A 12,738-nucleotide genomic window follows, 5' to 3' on the forward strand; every position below is an offset into this window, starting at 1 on the left:
CTCGTTGCCGCCCCACATGGTCAGATGGGTCTATTGTACACATTTCATTGTACATCAGTTCTAGTGGCGCTGATGGCGTTTTTTGGGTAGACGATTTGTCAGGAAACACACAGAACAGCTTCCTGAGTGACACAGAGAGGTCGGGTACTCAGTGCAGCAGTGCAGACGGTCTGACAGGAAGGGGAAAGTGGACAAAAGGCACCGCTGGGATTCGAACCCAGGATCTCCTGTTTACTAGACAGGCGCTTTAACCAACTAAGCCACGGCGCCACTGCTCACCGATAGGGGCGCAGACTCTCATATAGTAACTGGTGTACACACCTGATTTCAAAACAATCATGAAATGTTCGTAAATGTAAGAGCATAGACCTCTCAACAACACAAACAATATTAGTCGACAGGAGATATGCTAGGTTCAATAAGGTAGTAATAGTATTAGCTATATAATATAATATGCTCTACAGCCTAGTTCCTCATTGGGCGGCTCGCGAGACGCTGGCGGCTCTCGAAGCTTTAGTTGGCGGCTCTAAGAAATTGCAAAAAAAAAAAAAAAAAAAAAAATCCCCTGCTCTCCCCAAAATTTCAATAAACCTTTATGGCATATTATTACAATACAACAATACTGGTGTTGACAGTAATAGAAGGTGCCAAATCATTCAAAACAATAAACATTTTGCTTTTAGTAGGAGTATTGTGCCAGCGTGCAGCGCTGTTCCAAAACGTGTCGTGTGTCGTTGCCTGGGAAACGCACATCCCATAATACAACTGTTCGCATCGCATCCCATAATAGTATGATGATACTTGGGATGCCATTGCGAACATAGATGTGAACAGGTTAGCTAAAACTTTAGCGTCGCCAGCGACGGCCCCCACCGACGGCCCCCACCGTTGCCTGAAAGATTTTCTAGGGGAAACTGGTATATATATGTGTGTGTGTGTGTGTGTGTGGAAAACAATAAAACACAAAAAATGGTAGGCAGATGTGCTTGGTTGGGGTGGCTTTTGGTGTTTTGCGGTAAAAGTGGCTCTCCTATTGACTTTGTCCTGCCAGTGCGGCTCTCATCGAAGAAATAGTGAGGATCACTGCTCTACAGTGTACAGTCATAGTAATAGTATTATATATTATGCTCTACAGTGTACAGTCATAGTAATAGTATTATATAATATGCTCTACAGTGTACAGTCATAGTAATAGTATTATATAATATGCTCTACAGTGTACAGTCATAGTAATAGTATTATATAATATGCTCTACAGTGTACAGTCATAGTAATAGTATTATATAATATGTTCTACAGTGTACATAGTAATAGTATTATATAATATGCTCTACAGTGTACAGTCATAGTAATAGTATTATATAATATGTTCTACAGTGTACAGTCATAGTAATAGTATTATATAATATGCTCTACAGTGGACAGTCATAGTAATAGTATTATATAATATGCTCTACAGTGTACAGTCATAGTAATAGTATTATATAATATGCTCTACAGTGTACAGTCATAGTAATAATATTATATAATATAATATGCTCTACAGTGTACAGTCATAGTAATAGTATTATATAATATGCTCTACAGTGGACAGTCATAGTAATAGTATAATATAATATGCTCTACAGTGTACAGTCATAGTAATAGTATTATATAATATGCTCTACAGTGGACAGTCATAGTAATAGTATTATATAATATGCTCTACAGTGTACAGTCATAGTAATAGTATTATATAATATGCTCTACAGTGTACAGTCATAGTAATAATATTATATAATATAATATGCTCTACAGTGTACAGTCATAGTAATAGTATTATATAATATGTTCTACAGTGTACAGTCATAGTAATAGTATTATATAATATGCTCTACAGTGGACAGTCATAGTAATAGTATTATATAATATGCTCTACAGTGTACAGTCATAGTAATAGTATTATATAATATGCTCTACAGTGTACAGTCATAGTAATAATATTATATAATATAATATGCTCTACAGTGTACAGTCATAGTAATAGTATTATATAATATGTTCTACAGTGTACAGTCATAGTAATAGTATTATATAATATGCTCTACAGTGTACAGTCATAGTAATAGTATTATATAATATGTTCTACAGTGTACAGTCATAGTAATAGTATTATATAATATGCTCTACAGTGTACAGTCATAGTAATAGTATTATATAATATGCTCTACAGTGTACAGTCATAGTAATAGTATTATATTATATAATATGCTCTACAGTGTACAGTCATAGTAATAGTATTATATTATATAATATGCTCTACAGTGTACAGTCATAGTAATAGTATTATATAATATGCTCTACAGTGTACAGTCATAGTAATAGTATTATATAATATGCTCTACAGTGTACAGTCATAGTAATAGTATTATATTATATAATATGCTCTACAGTGTACAGTCATAGTAATAGTATTATATAATATGCTCTACAGTGTACAGTCATAGTAATAGTAATAGTATTATATAATATGCTCTACAGTGTACAGTCATAGTAATAGTATAATATAATATAATATGCTCTACAGTGTACAGTCATAGTAATAGTATTATATAATATGCTCTACAGTGTACAGTCATAGTAATAGTATTATATAATATGCTCTACAGTGTACAGTCATAGTAATAGTATAATATAATATGCTCTACAGTGTACAGTCATAGTAATAGTATTATATAATATGCTCTACAGTGTACAGTCATAGTAATAGTATTATATAATATAATATGCTCTACAGTGTACAGTCATAGTAATAGTATTATATAATATGCTCTACAGTGGACAGTCATAGTAATAGTATTATATAATATGCTCTACAGTGTACAGTCATAGTAATAGTATTATATAATATAATATGCTCTACAGTGTACAGTCATAGTAATAGTATTATATAATATAATATGCTCTACAGTGTACAGTCATAGTAATAGTATTATATAATATGCTCTACAGTGTACAGTCATAGTAATAGTATTATATAATATGCTCTACAGTGGACAGTCATAGTAATAGTATTATATAATATGCTCTACAGTGTACAGTCATAGTAATAGTATTATATAATATGCTCTACAGTGGACAGTTCTGAAAAACATTAGAACGCTGTAGTAGCTGTGTCAATATGTTTATACTGTTTTCTTATTTAAATGTATTGTTTTTCTAACCTGCCTCTTTGTGTTTTTGACATCAGTTATGTTGTTGTTGTTGTCATTGCTGTCAATATTGATGTTGCTGCTGTGATGCCAGAATTTACCCCGGGGATAAATAAAGTACTCTATCTATCTTTGGGGATATTAGTGGCATTTTTGGCCAATCTAAAAGGGGCTTAACACGTTCACTGCCATTGACGAGATATCTCGGCTTACAGAATCCAACGGTTCACTGCCAATGACGAGATATCTCGGCTTAAATTTTTTTATTATTTTTTTGACGGTGGGACATCGATCAAACCCTTTTACGTCTCCTATACCAATATTGGAGGTATTGAATGTGTATAATCTATTTTACCGACCAACTAAGTGGCGACAGTGCTCTCCAGACAGAGAGAAAGCCGAGCAAAAACAGCCGCGGGAGGAAGCCATTCTCAAGGAAATGGCTTGGCGAAAACGCTTTCGATTTCACACACACACACACACACACACACACACACACACGCGCGCGCACACACACACACACTCGAGTACCTTTGAGCATAAATAAGACCAGAATCGCAAAAGCTTCATCAAAGCTCTCAACCTACACCCCAAGAAACGAACGAGCCCGTTTTACAGTAATCCAGACTCGCCCGAGAGCGGCCGCGCCGCCAGCAGCAGCAGCACAGACGAGCAGCAGCAGCAGCAGCAGCACAACGAGAGCGGAGTACGCCTCAAGATTGGAAGAAGGGGATCGCGAAGGAATTTCTCTCCCGTGTCTAACCCCCCCCCTCGCCTCTCCTCTCCTCTTCCCCGCTCCTGCGATTCCCCTCTCTTTTTTGGGGATCTGTGAGGCAACAGAAACTCGCCTGTGACAAAACACTGCAAAGCCACCAGAGACACACCTACGGAGGGAGGAGTTTGGAGACACACACACACACACACACACACACACACACACACACACACACACAAACACAATACAGTATACAGACTTGCCCAAGGGCACCCATAATCACAGGCACGTGAGGTGGTTCTAAAAATCCATTTATCTCAAAACTCTCTGAAAATCTCTGAAACCATGCTGTACTCAACGGCTAATATCTACATAACTACTAACTCTACAAACTAACTCTTTTAGACAGAGAAAGCACACATTCTATTAGTACTTTTGTGAACTTTGTGTTCACAAAGTCCAAGCAGAAAAGAATCCTCGGCTCTTGTAAAATGAGCCAGAATCCTCAAAAAAACCCTCTGGCAGAAGCTAACTACAGTATTGAAAAACGGCTGGCAGTGAATGTGTTAAGAGTGATTATTTGTCCAATTTCTGAAAAATATAATTTCATAAAACCTTCAACTATCTACACAAGCTTTATTGTGATTTTGTCAGGAATCATCATGTGAACATGGTTGTAAACATCACTTTATGGAATTTAAGATATTTGGCTTTCCCCCCTGGATGTCATTACCGCCATCACATCAAATAATTGTTTAAAACATTTAAACTGTGAAAAGTAATGTTTTTTTCTTTATATAACATGTTAAGGAAAGGCTTGTAATGTAAAAGGAAATATGAAAATGTCTGATTGAACATCTAGAGCAGGGATGTCAGAGATACGGCCCGCGGGCCTTTTCATCCGGCCCGCGAGATGTTTTGGAATATTAAAAAAAAAAATATATATATATATATATATATATATATATATATATATATTATTATTATTATTATTATTAAATTCGCACCCCATTATCATGAACTACGTGTGGCTAATAAGCAAGCTAAGAGTTCATTCATAAGTTAATTAACCTGCACTACAAGGAAGTATGTCAGTAGGTCATCAGGTGTAAACAAAGTGATGCCACGCTGGAATTGAATCGCGCATTCAGCTACCTACCAAAAAACAAAAGAATCAACAAGAATGATGCTGTCGAAAAAGAGAAAGGTTGACACGGAATGCAGGCAGTTTCAAGAGAAATGGAAAGAGCAGTATTTCTTTTGTGAAGTAAATGGGTAAATGAGTCGAATTGATTTTAGTAAAAAAAAAATCCGGCCCCCATGAGGTCTCAGTTGAACAAATCCGGCCCTCTACCTAATATGAGTCTGACACCCCTGATCTAGAGTGACTATCCTATCCTGCAGGATGAGCAGCAGGCAGTGCTGCCACTGTAGAGTCTTAAGTCCTTGATATACTTCCGCGTCAAACCGCTCGCCGAATGCACCGAGGGGTGCCCCGGGGTCGGCGAGCCTGCCGGCGCAGCCTGCGTGCAGCTCCTCGAAAATGTAACTCAACGTAGCTGACACGAACAGCATGAGTATAAGTAAGGGTTAATGCACGACGAGGTGTCCATTATCAGAAATTATTGGACGACGTGGCGGCGTGAACCGTCTCAGGCGAAGCCTCTGCTCAGTGGCCTTGTGGTCTGAGTGTCCGCCCTGAGACTGGGAGGTTGTGAGTTCGATCCCCGGCCGAGTCATACCAAAGACTATCAAAATGGGACCCATTTGCCTCCCTGCTTGGCACTCAGCATCAAAAGGTTGGAATTGGGGGGTTAGATCACCATGATTCCCGAGCGCAGCACTGCTGCCGCTCACCGCTGAGCGGCAGCAGTGACAGCGCTCATGGGGATGGGTCAAATGCGGAGAACAAATTTCACACAGTGTGTGACAATCAGTGGGACTTTACTTTATGAACGGTGAACAGACCATTTAGCTAGGTGTACATTATCACAAATTAATGGACACCTTGCAGCCAATCAGAATCGAGTATTCACCCAGACCATGGTATAATATAATCTAGATGGGGAGATAACAGGAGAGAGTGAAAGCTATGACCAAGTATATGCACTACATTCTCTCCTTGGGCTAACTTCTAGTCATTGAAATCCTGGTGAAATCACACAATTGACTCATTTTGCTGGGGACTCCTCCCCCTGTGACCCCTCGTCAACCCTGGCAAGGCTCCAAGTGGAAGAAGTCTATTTCAGCCTTTAGCTGAAATATACAGCTATATATAATATAATATAATATATATAATATAATATATATATAATATAATATACAGCTATATATAATAGAAATCCAGCCCATGTTTCTGCCTCTCCTCTTCCACCTCCTCATCACATCAGGAGGTGTGATGAGCTGAGTCCCATTCAATTATGCAGCCTCCCTGGAGGCCCCCGCTCTGACCGGAGGTGAAGAGGGGAGGTGCAGAGCTGTGTGCTGGAAGCTGGGGGGAGCTAGTGATCTCTTCACCCGCAGTGTGAGAGTGCCTACGAGGGGAGGCTCGGCAAACAATGGCCCGGCTATGGAGCTCCCCACTGGGCTTGTAGTCCATCAGAGACTCCCTCATCTGCTGGTTCTCCCTGGTTGCTGCCTGCCACACCACCTCCAGCTCCTCCTCAACCTCCCTAGAAGAGCCACGACAGGAGGCAAGAGGAGAAGAGACAAGAGGAGAGGAGACAAGAGGAGAAGAGAGGAGACAAGACACTGTTGCTGCACTCTTTTTCAGTGACATGCAAAATCTCTCCCTCATTCACACAATATCTCACTTCATCTTTCTCTGTCTAACCTCTCTCTCTCCTCCCTCTCCCTCTCTCCTCTGTCTATCCTCTCTCTCTCCTCTGTCTAACCTCTCTCTCTCCTCCCTCTCCCTCTCTCCTGTCTATCCTCCTCTCTCTGCCTGCCTCTTACATTCCTCCTCCCTCCCTCTCCCTCTCCTTCATCCCTCTCTCTCCTCTCCCTGTCTCCTCTCTCTATCCTCTCTCCTCTCCTCTCTCGCCTCTCTCTCTCCTCCCTCTCATCCCTGTCTCCTCTCCTCCCTCTCTATCCTCTCTCCTCCCTCTCATCCCTGTCTCCTCTCTCCTCCCTCTCTATCCTCTCTCCTCCCTCTCATCCCTGTCTCCTCTCTCCTCCCTCTCTATCCTCTCTCTCCTCTCTCGCCTCTCTCTCCTCCCTCTCATCCCTGTCTCCTCTCTCCTCCCTCTCTATCCTCTCTCTCCTCCCTCTCTATCCTCTCTCCTCTCCTCTCTCGCCTCTCTCTCTCCTCCCTCTCATCCCTGTCTCCTCTCTCCTCCCTCTCTATCCTCTCTCCTCCCTCTCATCCCTGTCTCCTCTCTCCTCCCTCTCTATCCTCTCTCTCCTTCTCTCTCCTCTCCTCTCTCCTCCCTCTCATCCCTGTCTCCCATCTATCTCTCTCTATCGGATAGAGGGAGAGGGATACAGTCTATCCCCTATCTCTCTCTCCTCCCTCCTCTCTCTCTCGCTCCTCCCCCTCTCTCTCTGTCCTCTATCCCTCTCTTACCGTTTATACTGCAGCAGTCTCTCTTCCGCCTCCCGTCTTTCTCCCAGCAGCCTCTGCAGGTGAAGGATCTCCCTCCCGTAAGAAGCTGTCTTCCCCTCCGACGCCTCCTGCAAGGCTGCCAGCCTGGACCAAGCCTGCCTGCGGTACACCTGACACAGACACACACACACACACACACACGCAAGCACACGCACGCACGCACACACGCACGCACACACGCACACACACACAGGGGGAATGGACTTTAGAGTGTCGCGATGAACAAGGTGGATTTACATGACGGGCAGTGCAGAGACAGTTGGAGTGGAGGAAGGAGAGACACACACACAGGGACAAGGTAAGGAATGACAGACAGGCACACACACACACACACACACACACACACACACACACACACACACACACACACACACACACGCACACACACACGCACACTGACACTAGACACACAAACACACCCATCACTAACCGAGACATAGGTAGTCTTCTGGAGAGGGGTTATGTGGGTGCGTGAGTACTTCTGGTGTGTTGGGAGTGTGTGTGTGTGTGTGTGTGTGTGTGTGACACTGCGTGTGACTGTGTTTGTGTGTATGTGACTGTGTGTATGTGTGTGTGTGTTTTGTATACATTTTTAGTGAGGACCAATTTGAGTTTTATACCTGGGAAGTGAGGACATTTTAGGACAGTGAGGACACAAGTTAGCCATCAGCTGTTTATGATGTTGATGTTTTTGACACTGGAGTTTTTATTTGGGGTAAAGCATGAGGGAAGTGCTTTGACTGTGGTTCACAAGCTACCTCTCCTCGTAGCTGTTGTTCGGGTTAGGGTTAGGATTAGGGTTAGCTACCTCTACCTCTCCTCCTAGCTGTGGCATCAATGTCAGAAATGTCTGGTCTGGGTAAGTAGTTAAAGTAGTTGAACATTAAAAAAAAGGGAAAATAAGGTCCAGGTTGTAAAATACAGAAATTCTCATTTAAAGCATTAATCAAAATGCAACAGAGACAAAAATCAGCACAGAGTGGCACAGATCATCAGATATCAATCAACAATATCATCAGTGATGTCACAATGATGCACAATTGTTCAAGTGACATCACTGATGACATCATCATGAGTGTGTGTGTTTTCCCAGGATGGCGAGGGCATGTCCCACCGTTCCCCAGGATGGCGAAGGCATCAATGCTCTAGGCCAGTGGTTCTCAAATGGGGGTCCGCGGACCCCCATTTACTTGACCCCCATTTACTTGAAAAAAAGTTTTCAAGTAAATTTTTTTTTTTTTTTTTATTAAAAAATAAAATGCTACATGTTAATTATTCCTTCTCAAACTACTTCCTACATGGTGCTAGTCTATCAAAATATCTTGGCTGTCATTGATTGTGTTGCATAGTGGTTTTCTGTACTGTTGACAAATTGTGATATTGTAAGTCGCTTTGGACAAAACAAAAGTGTCTGCTAAATGACGTAATGTAAATGTAATGTAATAAAAAATAAAAAAAAAATTGTTGCAAAATCTTCATAGTTCAACGAAAATAGTTTATGCTTTAAATCTAAAATGGTTCATGGATTACATTCTAATAACAAACCTATCAAAATAAAAGTCAAGCATGTTACCGTGGAAACAATTAAGCTTAGCCCAAAATCACAAATCAGAATGAGGGGGTCCGCGGTATATTTTCTATCTTGTAAGGGGTCCTTGGCTGAAAAACATTTGAGAACCTCTGCTCTAGGCTATACATGAGGGCAGAATTCAAAATATTGTAAGAAATTCAGTTTTTGAGTTAAAATTCTGAGATTTTACACACTTCAACCACTGTGACAGCAAAATTTTGTAATTTTTTTCCGTGAAGTTTCGAGCTTTATTTAGCAAGAATTTGCAGTAATAGTTTACAGTACCGTTTACTGTTTACAGAAAAACATTTTGATGCACTGTGGAGTTAATTTTGGATCAAACAAAAATCTGTCTGAATTTTTTGTGTAGGACACTGTCCAACGATGCAGATGTTGAAGCCGTAGCACGTATGCCTGATTTTTTATGAATTTTCAAAGTTTGAAACTTTAGACGGTCGCTGTAGCGCCACCATCAGGCGCCACATTCGCCCTGCCACTCCGCTGGCCCGGCCACTAATTATGACATCATTTAAAAGCTTACAATCTGCACTTTTATAATCTGAAAAAACCTGAAAAATGACCCCCCCCCCCAAAAAGCAGTTCCTGTCACACTTGAAAAACACTTTGTGTGTCTGCAGACTTGTACATGTATATATATATATATATATATATATATATATATATATATATAGAGAGAGAGAGAGAGAGAGAGAGAGAGACTTGTACATGTGCATGGAAACACTTAAAAACTGAGCTAACTAACATTGATACATTATTGTTCCAACTTGAGCACCCCCCCCCCCCAACACCAATCCCAGTGTTTCAATGGCTGCATAGCACTGCTTATGGTGTTTCAGAACCTGATGTCTCCTTACTCCCCCTTTTAACATTGTAGGAGAGGAAAGGAGAGGAGGAGGAGAGGAAAGGAGATGAGGAGGAGAGGAAAGGAGTGGAGGACGAGATGAAAGGAGAGGAGGAGGAGGAGAAGAGGAGAGGAAAGGAGAGGAGGAGAAAGGAGAGGAGGAGAGGAAAGAAGAGGAGGAGGAGAAGAGGAGATGAAATGAGAAAGGAGAGGAGAGGAGGAGGAGGAGGAGAAGAGGAGAGGAGAAGAGGAGGAGATGAAAGGAGAAAGGAGAGGAGGAGGAGAGGAAATGAGAAAGGAGAGGAGAGGAGAGGAGGAGAGGAGAAAGGAGAGGACGAGGAGAGGAAAGGAGGAGAGGAAAGGAGAGGAGGAGAGGAAAGGAGAGGAAAGGAGAGGAGGAGAAGAGGAGAGGAAATGAGAAAGGAGAGGAGAGGAGAGGAAAGGAGAGGAGGAGAAGAGGAGAGGAAATGAGAAGAGGAGAGGAGAGGAGGAGAGGAAAGGAGAGGAGGAGAAGAGGAGAGGAAATGAGAAAGGAGAGGAGAGGAGAGGAGGAGATGAAAGGAGAAAGGAGAAAGGAGAGGAGAGGAGAGGAGAGGAGGAGGAGAGGAGGAGGAGAGGAAAGGAGAGGAGGAGAAGAGGAGAGGAAATGAGAAAGGAGAGGAGAGGAGAGGAGGAGGAGGAGATGAAAGGAGAAAGGAGAGGGGGAGGAGATGAAAGGAGAAAGGAGAGGAGAAAGGAGAGGAAGAGGGGCGGGGCAGCTGAGGAGATGGAGGATAGGAGAGAGAAAGAGGAAGAGAGGACAACCCGCTGTGCAGAGCTCCATCCTCTCAGGCATTGCTGCAGGCAGACTTCCATCAGTATGCATTACATTACTTTGAGTTCTCTTCACAAGCAGCCAAATGAGGTCTCCAGCTATAATAACGCAGTATTTGGGATACTTTCAAAGTCAATGCGGTTATGTAAATGAGCCGGTTGCCTAGCAGTTTCTTAAAGTCATTGACATGAGTGTTAGAGCAGAGGTCTAAACCTGAGGCTTAGATCTGTGGAACAAGCAGCCTAGATGACAGATCACAAAATGACTGGTGCACACAAACACCTTTGAATAATGTGGAATGGGGATTACAGTTTAATAGACCCTTTTCACAGCAGCCATTTTGTGTTTCAAGGCCGGGTAAACACAAGTGTAACCAATAACATGAATGATGGTTTCCAACTTCCAGTGCCAGGGCCATCATTCATGATATTGGCTTACACCTGTGTTTATCCTGCTTTGAGACAGAAAATGGGTGCTTTGAAAAGGGTCTATACCACCTTCACTCTAACCTTATTTACATCACATTTTATATTTGGTGTATGCTATTCTCTGATGCTGCAATGAACCAATTTCAATGATATCCATAAATTGCTGTATTTCTCAGTTGTTGTTCTTTTAATCCCATATTCTCATATCCCAGCCTGTTGATATCTGTGGCAAGTTCATAATGACTTGACTTTTATTCATAAATATTCCAAAAATCAGATGCCTTGTTAATGATGCCAGAATTCAAGAAGTTGGAGAATTATAAAACCCAAGTCTGCGTGGGTTACCAAGGAGTTCTGTACTTGCAAGTGGAAAGCTGTATTTTCCAATGCAGCAAAACACAGTTGAGACTCTTTGTTTCTGCAGAATACTCTCTGTTGTATGGGAGCTGCTGGAGCTGCTGGAGCTCAGGGTGCTACTGACAGAATACTCTCTGTTGTATGGGAGCTGCTGGAGCTGCTGGAGCTCAGGGTGCTACTGACAGAATACTCTCGGTTGTGCTGGAGCTGCTGGAGCTCAGGGTGCTACTGACAGAATACTCTCTGTTATATGGGAGCTGCTGGAGCTCAGGGTGCTACTGACAGAATACTCTCTGTTGTATGGGAGCTGCTGGAGCTCAGGGTGCTACTGACAGAATACTCTCTGTTGTATGGGAGCTGCTGGAGCTCAGGGTGCTACTGACAGAATACTCTCTGTTGTATGGGAGCTGCTGGAGCTCAGGGTGCTACTGACAGAATACTCTCTGTTGTATGGGAGCTGCTGGAGCTCAGGGTGCTACTGACAGAATACTCTCTGTTGTATGGGAGCTGCTGGAGCTCAGGGTGCTACTGACAGAATACTCTCTGTTGTATGGGAGCTGCTGGAGCTCAGGGTGCTACTGACAGAATACTCTCTGTTGTATGGGAGCTGCTGGAGCTCAGGGTGCTACTGACAGAATACTCTCTGTTGTATGGGAGCTGCTGGAGCTCAGGGTGCTACTGACAGAATACTCTCTGTTGTATGGGAGCTGCTGGAGCTCAGGGTGCTACTGACAGAATACTCTCTGTTGTATGGGAGCTGCTGGAGCTCAGGGTGCTACTGACAGAATACTCTCTGTTGTATGGGAGCTGCTGGAGCTCAGGGTGCTACTGACTTCTGAAGCACTGATGACACCACTTTGACTTTGCTCTTATCTTGGCGATCAAAGTACTCTGCAGTTATGCAACAGAACTTGTTGATCAAAGCTGTTAAGATACCGACCTGTTACTGGTAGTGTTAGGTGTGTTAGGTGTGTTAGGTGTGTTAGGTGTGTTAGGTGTGTTAGGTGTGCTAGGTGTGTTAGGTGTGTTAGGTGTGTTAGGTGTGTTAGGGTATAATGTGCTTTTCAGTATAATGTAATGTGATACTCTATTGATCCCCACAGGCAAATGATCTTTTCTGCTGCCCCTCAGTCTCCACTGGGAGCCACAAAAACATCTAAGGCCAAAGAACAGGCAACAGCCAATGTACCCAAGCAG

At 42.5% G+C, this 12,738-nt stretch overlaps 1 protein-coding gene across 1 annotated transcript in view; it reads right to left on the bottom strand.

Moving 5' to 3' along the window:
* Window positions 1-6,292: 6,292 nt before the first annotated feature.
* cep89 (centrosomal protein 89) overlaps window positions 6,293-12,738 on the bottom strand; it is a gene marked incomplete at both ends in the record, with an annotated part of 50,276 nt that continues 43,830 nt past the window's right edge. Inside the window, 2 exons of the mRNA XM_083652851.1 lie at window positions 6,293-6,578; window positions 7,472-7,620. Of these exons, the coding sequence (XP_083508977.1) occupies window positions 6,293-6,578; window positions 7,472-7,620 (435 nt within the window). The remainder of the gene's footprint in view (window positions 6,579-7,471; window positions 7,621-12,738) is intronic.

Source organism: Poromitra crassiceps (assembly GCF_964638095.1).
Source record: "Poromitra crassiceps genome assembly, chromosome: 16".
NCBI lineage: Eukaryota > Metazoa > Chordata > Actinopteri > Beryciformes > Melamphaidae > Poromitra > Poromitra crassiceps.